General features: G+C 42.2%; 1 protein-coding gene across 5 annotated transcripts in view; it reads right to left on the bottom strand.

Annotated features, from left to right (window-relative positions):
* Positions 1-22,099, bottom strand: part of lrp1bb (low density lipoprotein receptor-related protein 1Bb) — a 256,409-nt gene that overhangs the window by 15,071 nt on the left and 219,239 nt on the right. For 3 of the 5 annotated variants that reach the window (XM_087830079.1, XM_087830082.1, XM_087830083.1), the window contains 16 exons: positions 21,778-21,884; positions 17,491-17,623; positions 17,101-17,207; positions 15,161-15,293; positions 14,706-14,828; positions 14,391-14,513; positions 13,152-13,295; positions 12,773-12,907; positions 12,188-12,307; positions 11,841-12,082; positions 11,445-11,668; positions 10,852-10,958; positions 9,749-9,865; positions 9,309-9,482; positions 3,946-4,071; positions 3,558-3,722 (listed from right to left, as the gene is read on the bottom strand). In XM_087830079.1, coding sequence (XP_087686205.1) covers positions 3,558-3,722; positions 3,946-4,071; positions 9,309-9,482; positions 9,749-9,865; positions 10,852-10,958; positions 11,445-11,668; positions 11,841-12,082; positions 12,188-12,307; positions 12,773-12,907; positions 13,152-13,295; positions 14,391-14,513; positions 14,706-14,828; positions 15,161-15,293; positions 17,101-17,207; positions 17,491-17,623; positions 21,778-21,884 — 2,280 coding nt within the window. The remainder of the gene's footprint in view (positions 1-3,557; positions 3,723-3,945; positions 4,072-9,308; positions 9,483-9,748; positions 9,866-10,851; positions 10,959-11,444; positions 11,669-11,840; positions 12,083-12,187; positions 12,308-12,772; positions 12,908-13,151; positions 13,296-14,390; positions 14,514-14,705; positions 14,829-15,160; positions 15,294-17,100; positions 17,208-17,490; positions 17,624-21,777; positions 21,885-22,099) is intronic. The other 2 variants (XM_087830080.1, XM_087830081.1) reach the window with 2 other exon arrangements.

Below are 22,099 nucleotides of genomic sequence, written 5' to 3'. Positions count from 1 at the left end.
ACAAAAAGGATTCAGAAGAAGATTGTTGGATTCAGAAGAGCACAGAGAGATCACTGTACACTAACCCTAACACTTAACATCGATGGATCCTCTGTGGAGGTCGTTAAAAGCACCAAATTCCTTGGTGTTCACCTGGTGGAGAACCTCTCCTGGTCCCTCAACACCAGCTCCATAACTAAGAAGGCCCAGCAGTATCTCTACTTCCTGTGGAAGCTGAGGAAAGCCCATCTCCCTCCATCCATTGTCACCACCTTCTACAGAGGGACTATCGAGAGCATCCTGAGCAGCTGCATCACTGTCTGGTTGCTAACTGCACTGTATCAGATCGCAGTACCCTACAGCAGCTGAGAAGATCACTGGAGCCTCTCTTCCCTCCATCACAGACACCTATCACATCTGCTCCATCTGCAAAGCCACCAGCATCGTGGAGGACACACACCCCTCACCCAGCTGCCTTCTGGAAAGAAGTACTGCAGCATCCCGGCCCTCACTGCCCGACTGAGGAACAGCTTCTTCCCCCAAACCGTACGTCACACACACACACACACACACACACACACACACACACACACACACACACACACACACACTTGTATCTGTATTGTTCTGTTCTGCTCTGTGTTTCACTGCTTTTCATTCGTGTTTTGCAGTTTTTGCACACTTGCACTTCATGCAGTCCTGTGTTGACTGTCTGTTATATGTAGCACCAGGGTGCTTCACTGTGTGCTGTACAACTGCACATGGTGGAAATGACAATAATGAGGATTAATTGGTGGTTAGAAACAGAAGGGGAACACAGCACAGCTGAAAGCACTCAAGACTATAAGACAGGGAGGGGATATAACCTGAAACAAGAAACAGGAGAAACCCAACTATCCAAGTAAAACAGGAAACAAACTCTGCCTTAAAAACACACACTAGAGTGAAGAGTGGAGGGCACAGGGACAGAAGGGAGGTTAAAGGTTATCAATCCTACTCAAAGACTTTATCTGCAGCAGCACCAACATGACACAAAATCTAGCTGCTTACTGACAATAACATGTTTTCCTGTAAACAAACAGGTTACAGATTGTTGTCCAGAACTAGGAGAGTGCAGCTACATGAACAGATGGAAAAAGGAGGCCCCAGAACTCAAAAAAGATTGTTTACAATTCTATGCAGAAAATTTCTATCAACAGCCTGAGAAAAATATGCAAATTGCTTCAGTCAGAGAACCTGAGCCGTGCTTTCTGAACTGCAGATTCGAGTCATCTTCACGTCGTTATCCAAACTACATCCTTTAACTGCATCCACGTCCCTACTTTCCTGCTAATGGGCGGGAGCACGAATCGTTGAGTTGACATCACTTTAAAGAAAACACTTTACGTTTTGGATGTTTGGCTTCAGGGAGAAGTTTTGTATAATGAGAGCAGTCGAGAATCAAAAAGGAAAGACCTGCCTGAAACCAACCAGCCTGACGGCGAAGAAATAAAGAAATAATAATAAAATAGCGGACAGTAACTGTGCTGGATCATACACAACCAGCTGGGCAGACAAAAAGTCTTGTACAAGTTACACAAATGTGTTTAGACAACTATGATCCACAACTGTTAGGATATATTTACTTTTTTTATTTGACACAGTATGAAGTTCTTTACTTTCATGTCACAGAGACAGGTTTGTTTCAAACGTGCTGCTGCCAAAAGTTCCATTAAGATCCTGGTAAACCAGTCGAATCTGAAGGCAGAAATTCAATGACACCTTCTTGTGTTTTTAAGGATGAGACTGGGAACAAATCCAGCCTCCAAACTGACTGAGTTTACTTTTTTATCACCAAAGCTCCTGTCTGACAACAATCCATCCCTCTTTTTCCACTCAGTCATTTAGAGCGATGCTTGCATGAGACGTGTGGTCAATGCAGTAAAACAGCACACAGTTAAATACAGCACACATTTTCCTCTGCCCACTAAAAAAGGAAAATCTCTTCACTATGTAAGCAGCATAAACGGGTCCGATCATCAATATTAACCATGAAAGACCCAAAACAATGTCATATTCACTACTTCATCTCTGTTACAGAGTTTTAATTTTACCAGCTGCTGAAGTTGTAAGAAAACGACAAAAATACTGTATTTGTAAACAAACATTTATTTCCTGTTAGGTTATTAAATCCATGTAATTAATAAATATTTAATGAATTTAAACCACTTGAATAAAGATCTGTAATGAGAAATCACGCCACACCTTTGTCACACCTTTCTTTCTACATTAGGCCAATAAATATGTTTCATTTTTTATCTGTATCTTTTTTTAAAAGCAACTTAACTACTATGATGTGGGCGTGATATACAAAGGCTTTTAAATCCAGGAAAGCTTATTTAATAGGTCTGTACGTATGGGCTCAAACTGTGGTCATAAATATTTTGTACTTGTAAATCAGGATTTGTATGTGTAAACAGAATTTGTGTGTGGACCAAAAAACCCCTGCAAGTTACAAGTACGAATTTTGACCCTATTTTTCTTCCTTTCATCTGATTGGTCAATGTCATGTCAATCACAAATGTAACAATCCAATCAGAGAACAGATGGGTTTGGCCGTCGGAGGGGTGCTTTTTTTTAACTGCAGGTCTTTGAAGGGAGTAAATGCCCTTTTACACGCCAACCCAGCGTTTTCCTTCATCACCACGAAGGAAAACAGTCTGTGGTCGTCTAAGTTTAGTGATTTTTGTGTCACAGGTCTACATGTTTAATACAGGGACTTCCACAGCCTTTTCAACAGCGCTGCGTTTTTTGTGTTTGTGTTAAAATAATCCTAAAGTAATAATGTATTTGTAACCACTGATATAGCACAACTTTATCCTTTCAACAGCTGCTGAAAGTTAGGTCCCCTAACTGCTATCGGATATTTATATAGAGATCCTCCAGCTTCAAACTGTATCACCCTTCAAGGACCTGCAGTTCAAAAAAGTGTCCCTCCGACAGCCAAACCCATCTGTTCTCTGATTGGACAGTTACATTTGTGATTGACATGACATTGACCAATCAGATGAAAGGAAGAAAAATAGGGTCAGAATTCGTACTTGTAACTTGCAGCGTTTTTTTTGGCTAAGTCCACACACAAATCTTTTTTAAGCATGCACACACACAAATTCTGTTTACACATACAAAACTGATTTACAAGTACAAAATATTTATGACCACATTTTGAGCCCATACTGTACGTTCTGGTTCAGTTTCACTGCTGACATCTCAGGAGAGCTCCTCAAAGGAGAGCTTCACATGAAGGCTGGAGGCTCCTTTCAGAGCTGCATCAATGAGAAAACTGCTCAACTGGCTTTAGTAATGCAGCCGAATCTGACCTGAAGAGAGGAAGCTGCATCACTTTAAATGAAGACAAATGTGTCTGCGTGCCATCAAGCAGGGGTTTAAATCAAAACTGGTAAACAAAGAACATAAAGAATCCTGCAGCATAAACGTTCATATGAATTATTCTTCGTGCAGCGACTCAGAAACACGTCAAACATGTGACTCGTCCAAAGGAATCATGGAGTAAAGAGTTTTTGAAAGCACAGACGTACCCAGTGGCGAGCCCATGCAGGTGCCTCCGTTTAGGCAGTAGTCTGTGCAGTGGTTGACCTCACAACGCTCCCCTGAAAAGTCAGGCCAGCAGTAGCACCTCCAGTCTCCTTTCTCATTGGCTAAGCAGCGGCCTCCATTCTCACAGGGCGGGCGGCACAGTTCACCTTCACAGCGGCAAAGTTTGTATCATTTACTGCAGCGCCATGTGCACAGTCACATGATATTTTGTGTTATGGAGCTAATGCGAGACAGCAACACACACAGAAGTGTGAACCTCAGACTGCATGCAGTTATCACCAGCGTGTTCACTAAACACATCGCTTTAGAAAGCTGCTCATTGTTATATATTCAAAGTCAATATTACTGTCAACAGTTATATTAAGATACCTGAGACGTTGACATCATTGCAGGTGCCGTTCACCAGCACCTTCCCCTCTGGACAGGTGCACCTGGCACCAGTCGGGTTGAGCAAACACATGAAATCACAGGACATTCTGGAGCATGGATTGGGTCCTGTGGAGAAACAACGGAGGAGATCATCTGTGATGCTGAACAAAAACAACTTTTCTTTCTGTGAAACGTGCGGTTGTTCTTTTTTAATAGAGCTATTTAAGTGTGATGGTTTTTGTAGGCTTTAGAGGTACAGCACATGAATCATTTTACACATGCATCTTCACATTGAATAATCAAAAGCTGAGAAATTCCCCCTGTAAAACTGATGTGTCACTTTTAGAAGTGCTGCTTTTAGCAGACAGAGGACGACATGTTCATGTTGTGAATCAAACTGCTTTAACTCTGGTTTCTATTCTGGTGGTCATGAAACAGGCAAACACAACTCAACATAATGTTTGAATGAAGCTGCTGTCAGAAGTTCACATCCACTCATCGTAAGCATGAATGTCATCTACATGCACCCTCATTAGAACTGGGTTTGTGCCACTCTTCTTCACAGTTCATTTGAATTGGTTGGTCTTTTGGGTCGGACCTGGTGTTCACCCTGCTTTATCCCAAAACCAGCTCTGATCATTGTCCTGTTCAAGTTTCAACCGTCTCGCTGTCAGTCTGAGGGTAGTCCTTCAGGTTTTTTATTGTCATATTCACAGAAACATGTGAATGAAATTCTTCTTTTGGTGCCAACACAGAAAGATGCATGTATAAAACTGATAACTATAATAAATGATCATTTAAAAACAACAGAAACAATTATAAAGAACTAGATTAAGTACAATAAAAGAAATACAATATAAATCGAAGATAGAAATAAAATAAGAAGAATCTGAGCTGCAGGGTAAATGTACATATTTATCCAATGGGACTGATGGTAGATCCTCTGCAGAGAGGGTGCTGGAGTCCTAATGATGTTTTTGGCAGTCTTCAGCACTCTGTGCAGGTGCAGTGGTGTTACTGCACCACACGGTGATGCAGCTGGTCAGGATGGCCTCAACCATGCAGCTGTAGAAGCTCCTCAGTCTCCTCCGTAAATGCAGCCACTGATGGCCCCTCGAAACCCGCTGTGTGGTGTTAAATGTTCCTCCCTGCTCAGGTAGGTGGAGAGCCCATGTTTGTAGTAATCTAAGCTGAAGTTACCAATCCTGGCAGACTGGGGCGCAGTGTGTAGACAGTTTATGGAACGACGGCGTTGAGTGCAGAACTATAGTCAAGAACAAGCAGGGACAGGCTGAAGACCACCCAGAGATGTGACCTGGTCCTGCTGACTCACGAGGGCTGATCTTCCTCGGTGCTCCCAATAACTTACTTATATACAACTGTTTGAACCTAATGATCATGGAAATGTCTCCAAGACTTTCTCATTTTGTGTGAATCTAAAACTGTCCTTCATGCTGTTCTGTCAAACAAATCCTTCTTCTGCTGCACACTGAGCAGAGCGAACCCTGAGATTAAGGTTTAAGAGAGTTTATTTATATATTCAGTTTAAAGAGAGAAATCAAAATCTCTGCAATCTCTTACATATCGAGCCTTTATGTCTTATCTTCTTGCAAGCTAAGCACATGTTGTGCCCTCAGACTCCACAGTGTACACTAATGAGTCTGTAGGGAGGAACAGCTGTCGTTTAAGTGAAAACCTGACCGAGGCTGAGCTCTCTCACGCTTTCTCATCATTAACACCAGAGATGGAACCAATAACTGCCATGCTTTATCACCTGGAGGAAGTGAGAGGACGGACGTGGCTGTATTGATCAGAACAGTGCGACCGCTTTTGCTCTTGACAAAGGTGGTCACACTTTTCTCCTCTCCTCCTCCTCTCCCTTAGCTTCCCTGCTTAGCCTCTTATGTCCTTGTCTCGTGGTTTTTTTTTACTTTTCCCTGGAACACTCTCTCTCAGTCTGTTCTCTAAAACCTAAAAGAGGAATTATGGATTGGATCAACTAAATGCAATTGACACCCCTTTCTCAATGAGAAGTTTGGGCTCGGGTGAGCCTGAGTGCTGAAGATATCTACCTATTCGGAACCATGGTAACAGGATTGGAGCTGGCTTGGCCCTGACTTATCGAAAAATTAAGGAAGCGGAACCGGCTGTTCAAACCCCCACAAGGCTGCCCGCTGGGATTGGAACAATGGGAGAGGCGTGAGTTTTTCAAAATGGGCTCATTGAGTGCAGCACGGATAAGATCTTGGAGAGGCTACAGCTGCTGTGAATACTCAGAATTGGATCTCTGACTGCAGACTGGATACATCTCAGAAGGGCTCGCTCGGAATAAGATCTCTGGGCGCAAATTGGATGACATCTCGGGGAGGCACACTGCCGTGAGTTCTCAGAATCGGCTCCTTGAGCACAATTCCATGCAAGGCCACCTGGGTTGGCTGGAAGACTGTTTACTTAGCCTGGCAGGGCGAAAGACACTGTCTCAGCTGAACTCTGGACACGCACACACATACTTATACACTGATATGCAGACACTCCTCCCCCCTCCCTTTCCAAACGCCTTTGATGCTTGTTCCTTCCTGGGAACACGGCAGGTCTGAGCCCGCGCTGGAATGGTAGCGCTGGGCAGGATGGCTGCTGTGTTTGCTTCGGATTACTCCTCACCCCCCACCCGACCCTGTGGCTTATCACATGTTCCATAATGTTGTGCTGTGGAGATTTATGTGCTTTTTTGTGCAGAGGAGTTTTTTTGTCTCCTGTTCTCATGCTGTCCTCCCAGGAGCCCAGCATGAGCAGAGGTCTCTTTTTTTCCTCTTGTACTTTCCCATTGTAGTGTACATTTCAGTGTTTTTCTGTAACGCTACCGATCTCCGACCTGTATCCCCATGGGATGTCTGTGTTGTGTGTGTAAGGTCGAGGCGGGGGTCCTATTTCACTGCAGGGCAACCTGCACGTGGTGCATAAAGCCTTGATTGATTGAACAGGTTAGTGGTTTATGTTGCACACGTGTAACACGCAGCTAAATATAATTTATATCTATAAAGCATCATTTCACAATATCAGTCCAGTTGTTTCGTTAAAATATTAAGAATTAAACTTTTTATCAAAAACTTAATTGTTCACTAATCATAAATTTATCTTAATCCACAGTTCTGCATACTGGATGACTCCAGTTTCCCTTTCACAGTTTTCATCATCATCATCGTTTATTTATATAGCACTTTAAAAACACACAAGGCCGACCAAAGTGCTGAACAATAGAAACATAATAGATACCATAAGAATAATAAATAGGATAAAATAATAAACATAGTGAAAACAATAAAATATAAGTAAATACAAGTCAGTCAACCACTGAGTCAAAGTGAATAAAAATGTGTTTTCAATCTGGATTTAAAAACCTGCCCTGATGTCGATCGCCTAATGTGAAGAGGAAGATTATTCCAAAGCTCAGGAGCCACGATAGAGAACGCTTCGTCTCCTCAGTTTCAGCCGTGATTTGGGGACTGAGAGCAACAGCTGCTCAGCTGCGAGTGGGGACGAAGGGCTTCAGCAGATCAGACAAATATGCAGGTGTTATTTAAAGATTTAAAAACCAATAAAAGAAATGAATCCTAAATTCAATTGGTTTTGTTTGTTTGTTTGTGGCAAACTGCATTACATCCTAATATGGCAAATAACATTAATAATAAAAATAATATTGTCCTAAAAACTGATACCAGATAAATAAAATGAATTGACTGATTTTTAATAAAATGACTTTTTCACTGTTGAGCGTCGCTCAGCTGCTCACAGTGAATAATATCATTTATAGTTTGCTCTATAAAACAGCTCCACATGTTTCACTCAGTTTTTAAAACGATCTCTCAGGTTTGCTGAATATTCGTCTTTAGCTTATTTGTCAGACGTGCAGCAAGTGGATGAATTTCTCTGTTAAACAGAGCTGATGTCTCTTCACCACATTCATGTTATTTTTCCAGGGTCAATGTGTCGCCGTGAACAGACCAACATTAGCCAAATGGGTCATTTAAAAGTTGTCAGCCAGATGTTAAAGTAAACAAGCAACAAAGCATCCAGAGAGAGATTTTATCTGATAGTTTCATGAAACAGGCACAAATAGAGAAACGTGTTTCTATTTGTTGTACACACACATTTCTAACCTTATATTTAATGTTTGATGACTCAGAGTTCCCTGAGGGAAGCTGGTTCCTCTAAAGTCTGTGTGATGGTCAAATTTAGGATAGTGCCTGGAGCCCTCTTACAGTTGTGTGGAGATGCAGAAGGAACTGGAACTGTACATTGTTGTCACATTGTTTATATAATGTGGTCTGGACATCAGTGGTCCTTCAACATCCATCACTGAAACCTTAAAGTTTTAATAAAACTCATCCCGTACTGGTTGGAACAGCTGGACCTCACCTCTCACACATACACACACACAATAAATGATTGTTGTTATGTTTAGCATAAACCTAAATATTGTGCTACTGCTGCCAGTCCAGGCTACACGGGTACACGTACACGGGTATTTTTGAAAATGGAGATTTTCCGTTTTTGTTTTAAAAAATAATCCCGTCCACACGTAAAGGCAGAAATGAAGGAAAACGCTGCTAGGAACATGCCAAAGCAACAGGTGGCGATATATTCCTAACCGTGTAGAAATGTTGGCCAATCAGAAGTCTAGAAGACTCGGTGGGAAAAGTAAACAAAGCTGGGGCATAGAAGCAGAACCGAGTCGTATGTGTGGAGGGACAGTAACTGTGTGTATATATGTAAGCATTTAAACACTGCAGAGAGTACAATTAACAGTAATAGTATTGTAGAAATTCATTTCACCGAAACAATAACGTGGCGCACAGTGTGACGTCAAAAAATGCGCACACCTTTGACGCTGCGTTTTCTCCGTTTTTCTCGTCCACACGTAAATGCAAAAACGGAGTTTTCAAAAATATCCACCCTGGCCGGAGTTTTTAAAAATCTCTGTTTTCAGTGACCAAAAACGCTGTTTACATGTGGACGAAAGGTGCAAACGCATAGAAAAATCTGCGTTTTCAAAAATACCCGGGTACGTGTGGACGTAGCCCCAGTATGTGTGGTTGGTTACCAACTGCTGATGGTTACATTTATTATTTAGCTCGTCTGCTGTTCTAGTCATTCATTCATAAATATGATCGGTGGCTGTTTATGTGTTTGTGTTTATAAGAAGTCTTTAGAACATCAAAGGAACAAATAACAACAATAGAACTGAATTACAAACACAATTACCAAGTAAATAAGTAATCAAATTTCAACTGACTGAACAGCGTTTCCTCTTCTACTCTAAAGGGACATTTTACAGATAAACAGTGAACATCAGGGCAGCTTACCGTCCTGCTGTTTGTAACGGTGGGAGATGAAAACATTAGTGGGCTTCTCCACCCCCAAACTGAGAAACTCCACAGACTGTTTCCCATACTTGTGAATCTTGAAGACCTCGTGTTTTAACCCGGTTCCATAAATGTAGTCCTCAAATATATCGATTCTGTACGGCTGGGAGATTCCTAAACATCCAGCAGAGAAAAGAGAGCTGATAAAATCAGGTTTCTGCAGCTTTGGGATTATAAAGTTTGTATGCTGAGGTGCACGGACGAAGGACGACTGTGTTGTGTAAGAGGATTGGTGCTAACAGACATTGTTTAGAACCGTAACCTTGTGCCACATAAAAGCAACATTAATCTGGCAATTATTTGATAAATAAAGTTGAGAAAAACAAAGAGAAGCATGAAACGAATTTGTGTAGATGAAAAAGTTTTCCATTTGTGTTTACCGTGTCTGTCGCTGATTGTCACCAGAGGGTCCGAGCCATCCAATCTCATGCTCCCTATCTGCGAGAGCTCAGGATCAGCCCAGTAAATACGCTGGTTGAAATAATCAATGGCCAGCCCTGTGGGAGGATGAAGGTAAGAGATTCATTTACCTGACAAATTACACAGAGATCACTGTGGAGTCCCTCAGAGGAGGAGACCTTAAGGTCAAGACGGTTCCAGCACCGACGTTTCTCCGTCCGATTGTTTCTATTCAACAGCTTGTGTTTAAAATCCTGAGAAATGACGACACATTTTGATCACGATGAGCTTTTTTACAATTTCACTGTTTCCCAGAAGTCTGACCGTATAATTGAGCACCAGGCTGCTGCATTTAAATAGCTGTGCATTTTCCCACTGATGATGAATTCTTCTTTGTGTGACCAAGACAGATCATAGCATCCTTGAATTTAAGGAGGCCAAAGCAGCTCTTCAAAACTAGATCAGCACTAAGTGCTTCCCTACAGACGTACAACACATCCCGAGCAGCTGTACGCTGCTGCGTGTGCGCTGCTTTGGATATATTATATATTATATATATATATGGATATATATATTTAACTACCATTTGATTCTTTAGAATAACAGACAGTCTGCATGCAGAACTTTATTTCATATATAACTGCAAACGTCACGTGACGCTGCAGGCAAAACACATCGTGTGTGTAAGTGTTACGGATGTTGACAGAATATTGTTACATATTGTTATTTAATCAGGTATTTATTAGCAATAACAAACACGAGTTTTTATTGAAGCTCTGCTATGTGGAATATGTGTTGCTTTGGTGTATAAACTGTGCACAAATAAAGAACGTGCAGATATCAGCCCAACGACACTGTGCTGTGTTACTTTTTATCTTTATTTTTATGATCGTTCAATCATTTCAGTAACTGGAAATTAAATAGTTATTCAATAATTATTGATGGACAGGTATTGGCCAGAGATATCAGAACGCACACAGTTCATTCATAAAATTCCCAACATTTTATATAACTTAATGATGACTTAATGATGAAAAATATTCCAATAATGTGGTTCAACAAAAGGAATAAACGAGCCACCCACCAGTGGGTCTCCTCAGGTTTTTCTCCAGCATCACTCTGCGCAGTGAGCCGTCCATGGCTGATTCCTCGATCTGAGAATGATCACCGATCACGCTCCAGTACATCATTCTGCGAGGAACCAAAATCAGCTTCTTGTAAATAACAACAAATATGCATTTAAATTTACAGATACATGCTCAGTATCACAGCTACTGCAACCAGCAGTGTTTGGTCTCGTTTTTGTGTTAATATCATGTTTTACAGTTATAATAATATTAAAAAGTAAACAGGTTATTTTTTAATACAGCGTCAGAAGCTGAGACGATGAGGAAAACCAAAGACTCATTAGCAGAGCGACGTGTCACAGCTGTGCGCCGCTTTGTCGTTGTTGTAACACCTTTGTTGGAGCAGGTCTGGCGAGTTTAAGTGATGTAAGAGGAAATGTAACCGATTAATCTGCAGGGCGGAGCAGCTGAGGAATTAATAACATGCTACTGAGTGTTATGTAATGTGGAATTGATTACATTTTGGAAAACAGCGGCTCATTACAGGATTAAATAATGGTGCTCTGGCAGAAACATCTGTGAAGTTGAATATTGTGTAATGTGTACTTACCCCCTGGTGGGGTTGACAGCGATGGCGTACGGCTCTCCAGCTATATCAGTAATCAGGCGGGTGCAGTTTGGTCCTTTAAGTTGGCCCACATTTATGGAATATCGTAATTTAGTCCAGTGGGCTGTGTAATAACTAAACCAGTGCATCCGGGAGTGATCGGTCCAATAAATGTTTCCTGTAATCCAATCAGCAGAAATATCTCGGGGTCGCCGGAAGTCTGAGCACTGCAACCGATAAGAGTCACAACGTCAGGCGCTGCGGGCGCTCGTGCACGCGCTGATTCAAAGTGAGACGTAGCGGTGCAGTATATGAAACTAAAACACGGGTTATTTCTAAACACATTTTTCTTTTACTTCCTAATAAGCACAAAATTAAAATACAATTAAAAATACTCACAATGTTTCTGACGTTTGTTTTGCTCTGACTTCTTTCCAAATTGTCTTTGTAAAAAATCCCACCAGGGTTGAACTGGGTCGCCCAGATAAACTTCTGGTGGTGAAACAGAACATCCATCCCAATAATCCGGGCATTGTCCTCGATGTGCGTGGGCAGCCTGTATCCGAGGCTCTGGTTAAAGGGATACAGGAAGCTGCGGATCTCGGTGTCGTTGGACACGTAGAACACTCGTTCCTCCGGTCCTGCCGGTGAGTCGTTCACGCGTTAAAAAGTAAAACCATTCGTTAAAATGACTCACGTCCACAGAGAAGTCACCACAGTGGATACACTGAGTTTTCTTAGCATACCTCTTACTACACAGTTGCCGTTGATCTCCTTAAAATTCCGGTCACATGAGCATTTATAGGATCCTTTGGTGTTCGCGCAGTAATGAGGACAAGCGTCAAACTGCAGACATTCATTTATCTCTGCAAAAAAGTACAGCCTCATTTATGATGCTGCAAATGTTTTCCACGTAACTGTGTGCATGTATGACATTTACAAACACGTTATAAAGTCACATTAAGACCGTTTATTTCCCCAGTTTTACTCAGGTTTGACTCACAAACTCACCTGTTGACAGCTGGCAGGTTTTATCAGGACTAAACTCGCTCAAAATGAACAACAGGCACCAACCAGTTTCCTCTAAACTAACTGAAGGAACAGATACGTAATAAGGAAATATGTAAAATGCTCTTAAGTTTATTTTTATAGCACATTTCAGTCAGTTTCATGTAAAATGCCACTAACGTAAATAAAACGCACAACAATGATGAAGTAAAATATAGAAAAACAAAAAAAATAAGTCAATAAAAACAACTAAAACAAAAACAGCTAAGGCTGCCAGTGTGCGTTAAAAGCCAGACCATAGAAACTACATGATACACGGTTACCTTCACACTGGCCTGTCTTCTGATTCCTCTTGAAGCCAGGTTTGCACTGACATATAGAATTAGCATTTGTCTGGTTGCAGATGGCGTCCTCTCCACACGGATTGGTTTTCTTTCCACATACATCTCCACTGGAAACTACAAATAAAGGCAGATTACACATCAGCCCTGCTGGGCTCCTCCTTTCATGTGCAAAAGCCAAAGGAGCATCTCCATCTTTTACAAAGCACCCTGCAGGCACGGCCGCACATGTATTAGCATAAATAACAAAACATTCTGTCTAAAACGAGGAATAGCTTCGCTTTCTGATAACGTCGCGGTAACATTTGGTACTTTTCATCTCACCGACGGCTCCTTTGACGTCAGCTTGTGCCGTACTTACATGCCTTGCAGTCTTGCTCATCTGAGCCGCCGTCCCCGCAGTCACTGAACAGGTCGCACTGCAGCTGGATCGGGACGCAGCGTCGGTTACTGCAGGAAAACTCGGTCTTCCCACAGGGCCGAGGTCTTCCAGCCACGACCTCTGCTTCAGTGCACACAGACCGAGAGCCGACATCAGCTCATGAGAAACAGCTTATCCAGTTACCTGAACACTTTGAAATCATCATAAAGTCTGTTTAGTGTTTACTACTTTGAAGCGACGTCCCGGAGTCTCTTTATTTGCTGGCAGGTCGTTTTGCAAGTGTTTGAAATAAATCAGAGAAAGAGCTTTTTGACTGTATTTGTTAATTATTCACACTAAAAACTGTTGAGGTGTTTCACATGTTTTGCTTTTGTTTAAATTAACGGTTTCGTCCTCAGAGGAGTTCGCCAGTTTGCCCTCCTCCTCCAATAACAGACAGAGATAAAGAATATCATACAGCGATGAAGCCGGGGATGAAGAGATTAATAGGATTAAGCTCAGATTGAACAGAAGAATAGAGGCGGAAGCACAGAAATCTTAGAGGTAATGAAGTGATGGAAGAGATGGATCAGTGTATCGATGGAAGCAGAGAGGGAGAGAAAATGAGAGCGATGGAGGAGAGCAGAGATGCGTCCTCTCCTTCCTCTCTGTGATTATTCCCACAAAGCTGTGTGGAGGAAACAGGCTGGGAGCGCTCCTGTGTTTGAAAAGCATTTTCACTTTCACCACAAAAATCTGCAGGAATAAAGTGTAAACTGTGTTAAGTGCACCAAACGTGGCTCCCGTTTAACATGCAGTCACAGTCCTTTTTCTGCCTTTCAGATTCATCTGCAGCACATTTAGACTCCTGGTACTCGAGCAAAAGTTCAAAACCTGTGTTTGCAGGTTTGCACTGCACGAGCACACAGCCTCACACCAACAAGCCTCCTGCTCTGCAGAATTTTCAACGTTCAGTTATTTTAGTTAAACAACGTAAGAGAGAAAAAGAAATCTCTGTCATTCAACAACTAAACAGATGCTTCCTTGTTGGTGCTTCTTTTTCTCCAAACTCCAATTATCATCCTCACAGAACAAAACAATACTTGTGCTTCAAGGACGGATGCATCAGGGGTGCTTTTAACCTTCTGCACTTAATTTGATGAATAAAGCACAGTTGAACTTTAACACTAATACCGCTCGAGGCATCATTAGACCCGTGCTGGTGCGGTTTGCGCTCACCACACTCTTCTTCGTCCGAGTTGTCGCCGCAGTCGTCCACTTTGTTGCAGACCTGGTCCGTGCGCAGACACACGTGATCGTTTCGACAGCGGAACGGCCTCGTGGGGGGGCAGGGAAGCTTCGCTGGGGGACAAAAGACACAAACGGTTAATGGAGATGTCCTTCAATGGAACTATATATAAATTTATAAGTGGATCAAATCTTTTATGAAAAGACAATGAAACTTTCCCTCTCGGGAGATCGAAAAGCAGAGGTCTATAAAATATGCATCGTCCGCTTCAAAGGAAATTCTTGTGAGTGACAATCTCAACCCACCACACATGTCTGCGTCCTCGTCAGAGTTATCTCCACAATCATCCTTGCCGTCGCACACCCACGTGTGGAGTTTGCATAAGGTGTTGTTGCAAATGAATTCATCAGCTCGGCAGAAGAAGGCTGCTGCAATCGAAGAGTGCAACGAGACTTTTAGCGCCGCGAACACGCCAACAGTAAAAACAGTGCATTCAAAGGAGAACAGGAGTCACAAATGGCCCATTACAGGATTCTAGTAACAGATGCTTTTACATAATGATCCTGACAATGCGGATCATTCCCACCAACACCAGCAGAACCTGCTTCTATTCCTGTCTCTCCTCCCGTCTCAGAGTCGTCTTCCTCTCTGCTGTTTCGGCCCTTTTATCGTTAAATGCTGTGCAGCCGCTCAAATCAATTCTCTGTTCAGTTATACAAATGAGACTTTTTTTACCTTCAGACATTACGCTGACACCTACCCTGGCCGCAGTTTTCTTCATCGCTGTGGTCCATGCAGTCCAGCACGTCGTCGCAGCGCCAGCGCCGAGGGATGCAGTGGGCCCGATTCAGACACAGGAACTCGTCTTCTCTGCACTCCTTCACACAGCCGATCTGTTAGCAGAGACGCAGGCGCAGCCAGCAGGCGTTCTCATCAACATAAAGACGGCACAAAGGTCTCCACATATTAAAGACCAGCACTGCAGAACCATGAAGGTTTATGTCCCCGCAGCCACGCGAGCACAAAAGATGCTAAATGTTTTTAGTTTGGGAGCCTTTGTATCTCGAGGAGCTCGACCCAACATATGCACAACTCTGCATTAGAGCTGGGCGATATAACGAGTTTTTAAAAAATATCGATATATTTTTATACGAGATATAAGATGTGACAATATCCTTTATATCGATATAGTCTATGTTACCTTATAACTATACTTGTGGAGCCGCAAGTTTGCCTCTCTTTCGTCCACTTTTGTCTTTACGCAACATTACTCGGCCTCGCCCCTCCTTCACTGAACACAACTCCCCCATTGCTTCACCTGCAGGAAGCGACAAGATGGACACGGCAAATCTCCGTTAACGAGTTACTGCGCATTGCCCCGTGCGTGGGGCTGGACGCCCTCAACGTGTTAGCTAGCTAACCACGCTAACAAGCTAACCACGCTAACGCCATGCATCCCAGAGGCGCTGCACAGCCTAAAATCCTTTCATTTTCTCAAAAGTTGACAGGGCGCCTTATGTATGAATTCTGGTTGTGCTTGATGACCGCGAACCGATTTTATGTGGTACACAGCGCTCAGCAATCTGTCAAAAATGTTTTAGTACGACTTTGGTAAGCTACGGTGCTTCACCGGTTGATGGATTGTCAGAACATTACGGCTACCGAGGAGCCTCGCGGAGTGATACGTACTGTGCTTCAACGTAATATTCCGTATTGTGTATAAGGACCATAAATGGCACCTGTTAAGAGACGTGGTTACGAAGAGGATTTCAAACTCAATGCTGTCAGTCACGCAGTAGAAGTTGGGAACAGAGCAGCTGTGAAATCTGTCTTTGTTACTATGCTCAGCTCTTTTAGTTTACATTTTGACTGCACAATTGTGAGCTTTTTGTTAAACAACATTGTTTTCTTTTATTTATGGAGCATTATTATTTAATAAATGCTGATAATTTATTTTTGAGTAAATTTTATGTACATCTATGCTCTATGTTAATAAAAGTGCCTGTGTGACATCTGGGACACAGCTTTGACTAAGAACTCTCTTTTTGTTCTTACTTTATGGCTTTAAAAAAAAATATCGAGCTATATATCTTATATCGCCGTCCAGGTAAAAAATATCGAGATATGAATTTTGGGTCATATCGCCCAGCCCTACTCTGCATAGAATCATATCTCTTAATACGTGCTCCTCAATGAGCCTCAGAGAGCGTTTATGTCATCTGACTGCAGACTGCACAATAACACAGACGGATATATTAAAGGCTTCAATCATTTCACTCCAGAAAAAAGAAGTAAGAGAGTTAAAACACATAAAAATACAGTTTTAGTCTCTCTCTGTTGCATAACTCATGAAGACACCATTCACTCCTTTTCTCTGCTTGTTTATTTTCATCTTCACGGCCACAAACTGGGAAACTGTACAATTAACATTTAAAACAGAGTCTAATGCGTTTTGTTTTTTAATTTGATGGCAGCAAAATGCTTCAGTAAAGCTGAAACAGCACATTTTTCAAATGTTTGTGAACACTTCAGCTAAACCATCGTTCTGCTTTGTTCTAAGATGAGTTGAGCTCATTTCACACAAACACAAACCATCGTGTCTAGAAAAAGCACCGATTGGTCCCCATGCATGAAAAGCAGCTTTCTGATTGCTTAGTACTGCAACACTATGTTACTACAGTTTAAGGGGGATTCTCTGACCTCATCCGAGCCGTCCAGGCAGTTGTCGTGTCCATCACAGCGCAGGCTGGCCGACACGCAGCCGCCGCTGGTGCACACGTACTCGTTGACCGAGCAGGACGGCACAACTGCAGAAGAGAAGAGTGTTACAGGGAGATGCTCTGAGAATGACTCAGAGTTTGTCACAGGTGGATCTGTGAGACTGTGGTTGGTCGGAGACAGCAGTGACCTCACACAGAGTACACGCTGAGCTCACAGTGGACAAAAAGAAAATGTTTCTCTGACCTACAAAAGAATAATCACTATAAATTTAATTCTTCACGCTTGCAATACAAACAATGTTGTGGACAACAAAGGTTGCACAAAGGAGGACGGCTCTGTGGTTCAGTGTGCGGTCGGAGGTTTCTTCACCTGTTTCCTGGCAGTTTTTTTCATCTTCACCCATCTTGCAATCTTCCTGTCCGTCACACAGCCACTTCATCGAGATGCACAGGTTGTTGTGACAGCGAAACTGGTCATCTGAGCAGTGTGCCTCACAGCCTTTCTGCAATTAAACACAGAGAAAAACATCAAGGACACGTCCAGCGTCCAGCAGCCTGACTGTTTTCTGTTCAGCCCCCCTGCTGGGCGGAAACAGAAAACAACATCATACATAATCCACAGCGTAGCATACAGGACGCTAGAACAGCTTACGCAGAGGAGTTTGACACAATCGGTCACAATGAAGGAACGCAGCGAAGGGCTGACAAACGTTCACATGAACGTTCAATCTGTGTCTGTGAGCACAGAGTGAGGACTACACGTGCGGTTTCAGAAAAGAGCTGTTTAAATGTGCATGTGGTTTATAGTGCAGAGCACTTTAAGTGATCGATATGACTACAAAGCTGTATAAATGCAGTCCATTACAAACTAATGATGTAACCGCTGTTAAATACTATTTCCAGAGCAAAGTCTAGTGCTCAGTGAGGCTTGAAAGGGACCAACAGGTGACGTGGTTCTTAGAAAGTATTTCAAATAGTGTTTAAAAAATGATTTACATTGATTCCAAAGCAGCCGGCAGCCTCTCCGAATGAGAAATAAATAAAAACAGAAATAAAGCCTCAGAGTTTTATCCCGTTGGGACTGACAATAAATGCATGCACTTTTCTTAAAAGCAGCTAAACTTCATGATGCATTGAATCCAACATGAATGCAGCCAACATTGTTCTTCCCCACATATATGTAAACACAGGTGGCTCCTGTGAATGACCGAGTTTAATAATAACTGCTGATTGAAAGGAAACTTTCTCTCCTCAAACTATTTGACTGCACTGACCCACCAAAGCTGGCGCCGGGGAGCCACATAATAAAGGGTTAATTAGGGTGGCACTGGTTTGCATGGAGGAGGATTATATGTAAAAATTGCTGTGCAAATGTTGAGCAGAGCAATAAATTAACACGAATAATGAATGGTAATAACAAGGCTTTGTCCTTGAATTATGCATCGTTATCACTGATGGAGCATTTTTATATGAATCCCACAAAAATCTCTTTACGCCATGAAATGCCAGATAAGGCCACATTTAAGTTCTTCACACATTACAAGAGTGTAAAATTATAACAGAAATTTGAGGCTTTGAAGCATCTTTATGGACAAAACAGGCCGTCTTTGTGCTGCTGAAAGGCACGGGGAGGATTAGGATTTACAAAAGGAAACGAATACGAGGCATTTCATGCACTAATGTACTTGAAGGTGCAACAATTCATCATGGCGATGCTTCCTGTCCAGCATTGTTTTGGAATATAGCAACCATGACAAGGAGATTTGGATCAGCGCGGTGAATTATGCCCACAATGGGATTATTTTCTTTGCAGGCGCCAATATAGTCATCTAATTTCAGTCCTCTTTTCCAATTTGGATATTTAATGCGTGCTTGTGCTGCACGCTCAGATAGTGACAGACATTTTCCAGGGATCAATTGCAGACTAAATTACACTATCCATATGCTATAATTTGGCTCATGTACACTGTGATTTGTACACGTTAAGACCCCCATCATTTGACGGCATTAGCACTGATATGATGCATAGGGACCCACTCACGCCTTGTTAGCAGCTCAATTTATAATAACTATTATACATGAACTGATAATTAATTCAAATTCACCATGTTCATATTTTACTATTTACAAACAATAAACTAATAATTAATAATGCCTGGTGTAATTACACTATTATGGTAAATAATACAATAAATGTGTGTTTATTGATTTCAGTGGTTTTTGTGCTAAAACTATGTTTGATGCATGGCTGATTAGCACGCTCTGAAGGCGCACATACTCCATATATGTGGTAGAGTTAATAATTAATAACTACCAGATGTTATTGCTGCGTAATATAGGTTTCACTGGTGGCATCAGTTTAGAGTCACAGCAGTAAACCAGGCGGCAAACAAAACTACAGCTGGAAATAAAAGTAAACAGAGAATCAGTCCTCATACGCTCGCACCTTAAAAGTACATTAAAACAAATGATATAAACTTCTAATAACTTTATAAATATGTAACTGACTGATGCAGTTTAGCCTAAAACACCCAAACACGTGATTATTCATTTACAAATATTGACACATTAGTCAGTTTCTAATGTCGAGAGCGGAGGGACAGAGATGGGTTCACGTCTCCTAACGATCCTGCTTCATCTGACTCAGCGTTTTGAGTTTTTACATATTTTGATGTTTATGGTTTATGTTTAAGTTCATTTCTATTATGCTGAGGTTGCTGTTACGGGTCATTGTTTCTTAGACATGTTTCATGTCTGCGTGTCTTATGTTGTCATGTCTGTATCTCATTATGTTTCCTGTTTTATTTTGAAGAGGCCTGGTGTCCCGTGTTCGTGGTGTTTAGTTTCACTCCCCAGTGGCGTCATTATGTTTATTCTAATCAGCTGTTTCCCGTGTGTTTCCCTTCATCACCTCCTGTGTGTGTTTACACTCGTTCCTCGCTCGATTGCCTGCTTTGTTCCCGGGTTTACAGATTCATGTCAGGTCTTCAGGTTTCTAGGTTCCTGTTCTTGTTCTAGGGTTTATATATTTAGCTTATTTTAGGTTATTGTTTACCAGCTGCTTTGAGTTAATATTAAGTCTGTTTGCACGCTTTGTTTCATCTGCATTTGGATCCACTCTCCACTAGGGATGGGTACCGGTATCCGGTCTGTCATAAACAGTAGTAACCAGACCGAAAAGCAGCGCACATTTCGGTGCTTTATTTCGGTGCTTTTTTTTCCTGAGCTGTGATACACTTTAGATTCTAGCCAATCATTTTACGTTTCCGAGGATAGTAGGCGGGCCCAGGTACGTACATTCTTGTAGAGCAGAGCTACAGATTAAAAATACCCAAGGCGAAACGGTCAAAAATCTGGCTGTACTTCACAGCAAAAGATGCAAACTCAGCAGCCTGCAACAAGTGCTTTAAGGTGATACTGTGCAAAGGAGGTAACGCCTCAAATCTGATGAAACACCTGGCGACGCATAGCATTTTGTTAAAAGCCGAAAAATGCGCCGTATTTGATAGCTTGCTGCGAGACCTCACACCGAGCACATCTACTGCAGGTGTGGTGCCTGTTATCAGACCTGGTGTTAGCAACATCCCCCAAAAACCCGAAGAGGAGAGTCCTGGCCCCTAGCCCTGCCAGTGTAGCAGAAATGATGACGGATGATGATGGCAGCAGCAGCCGTTCTTCTCTGCGTGAGTAGCTTAATGTTGTTCGTGTGTAATTTACGTTGAGTAGGCTAACCACGTTATTACATTAATGCATGTAAGGTGAACTAGCAAACATCATCATAGCTACATGCAGCTGTCTTCTTGTTTGATGGCAGATACTCCCTTCACCCTGGCCAAAAAGGCTAAAATGACCAAAGAAAAAGTGGAAAACAGCTAAACATGAGAGGTTTTTGGACAAAGTTTGTGTTTTTTCCATTGTTTAAGCACTGCTTCCAGCCAAGAGTGATACCATATATGCCCCATAGCTGCAGAAAAGGCTAACATTGTTATCTTTTTACAAAAAAAACCCAGCTGAACATGAGAGGTTTTTGGACCAATTTTGTGTTCTCCATTCTTTAAGCACCGGTTTGAGCACCGTTTAAGCACCGGCACCGTTTCAAAAGTACCAGTTTGGCACCGGTATTGGATAAAACCTAAACGATACCCATCCCTACTCTCCACACAGTCTGCCTCAACCGGACTGTGACAAAATCGTCTGAACATCCAGACTTCTGTGCTAAATGTGAGCTTTTCCATCTTTGCTGAGATATAATCAAAGTATAGTTGTGATTAGTGTGTTAAATGTAGATGAGTTTGTGTGTGTAGATGCGGTCCAAGTTTGACCTTGATGTGTGTGTGGGTGGCCACAGGAATGTGTCAACAGCCCATCACTATAGGTTTGAATGGTTAAATTCATAATTAATATGTGACTGTGCTGATAGTTAATTATGTTTAACATTGATCAGAATATAACCAGGTGTATCAGCGTTGCACTGCCTGCTGGGTAACACCCACAGCATCAGGGTTAGCACTTTTTTAACAGCTGATCCTGACTTCCTGTATTAGGTTGTTGGTCCCGCAGAATAAAACCAATGTCTGTTGTTTCCTCATTTTATGAACAGCAAAAAGAAAAACAAACTAAATACATGAATGTTTCATAATATAAGGTTAATATGAACCTCATCTGAATTATCCAAGCAGTCGTAGTCTCCGTCACAGCGGAATCGGGAGGAGATGCAGTCTCCGTTGGCGCAGGCAAAGTCCTTGTGGTTACAGGTGACGGGCTCTGAGTAGGAAGAAGACACAAAATCAACCATGTGATTCTTTTCCCAGCGTCGCTCTCAGCAAACGCTCCGTGTTTAGGATCACACGCTAATGCCTCGGCAAAACCGCCGTTTTATCTAATTAGAGTCATTTTGTATTAGAAGTGGATGAACTGGCAAAGCTGATCAAGATGTAAATACATTCATTTCTACGCTGACAACAAGCGGAGCAGCGCGC

This window comes from Neolamprologus brichardi, chromosome 16 (assembly GCF_056152115.1).
Source record: "Neolamprologus brichardi isolate AB-2024 chromosome 16, ASM5615211v1, whole genome shotgun sequence".
NCBI classification, from domain to species: Eukaryota; Metazoa; Chordata; class Actinopteri; order Cichliformes; family Cichlidae; genus Neolamprologus; species Neolamprologus brichardi.
Note: the sequence above shows the minus strand (reverse complement) of the source record. Positions and strands in the feature narration are given on the sequence as shown.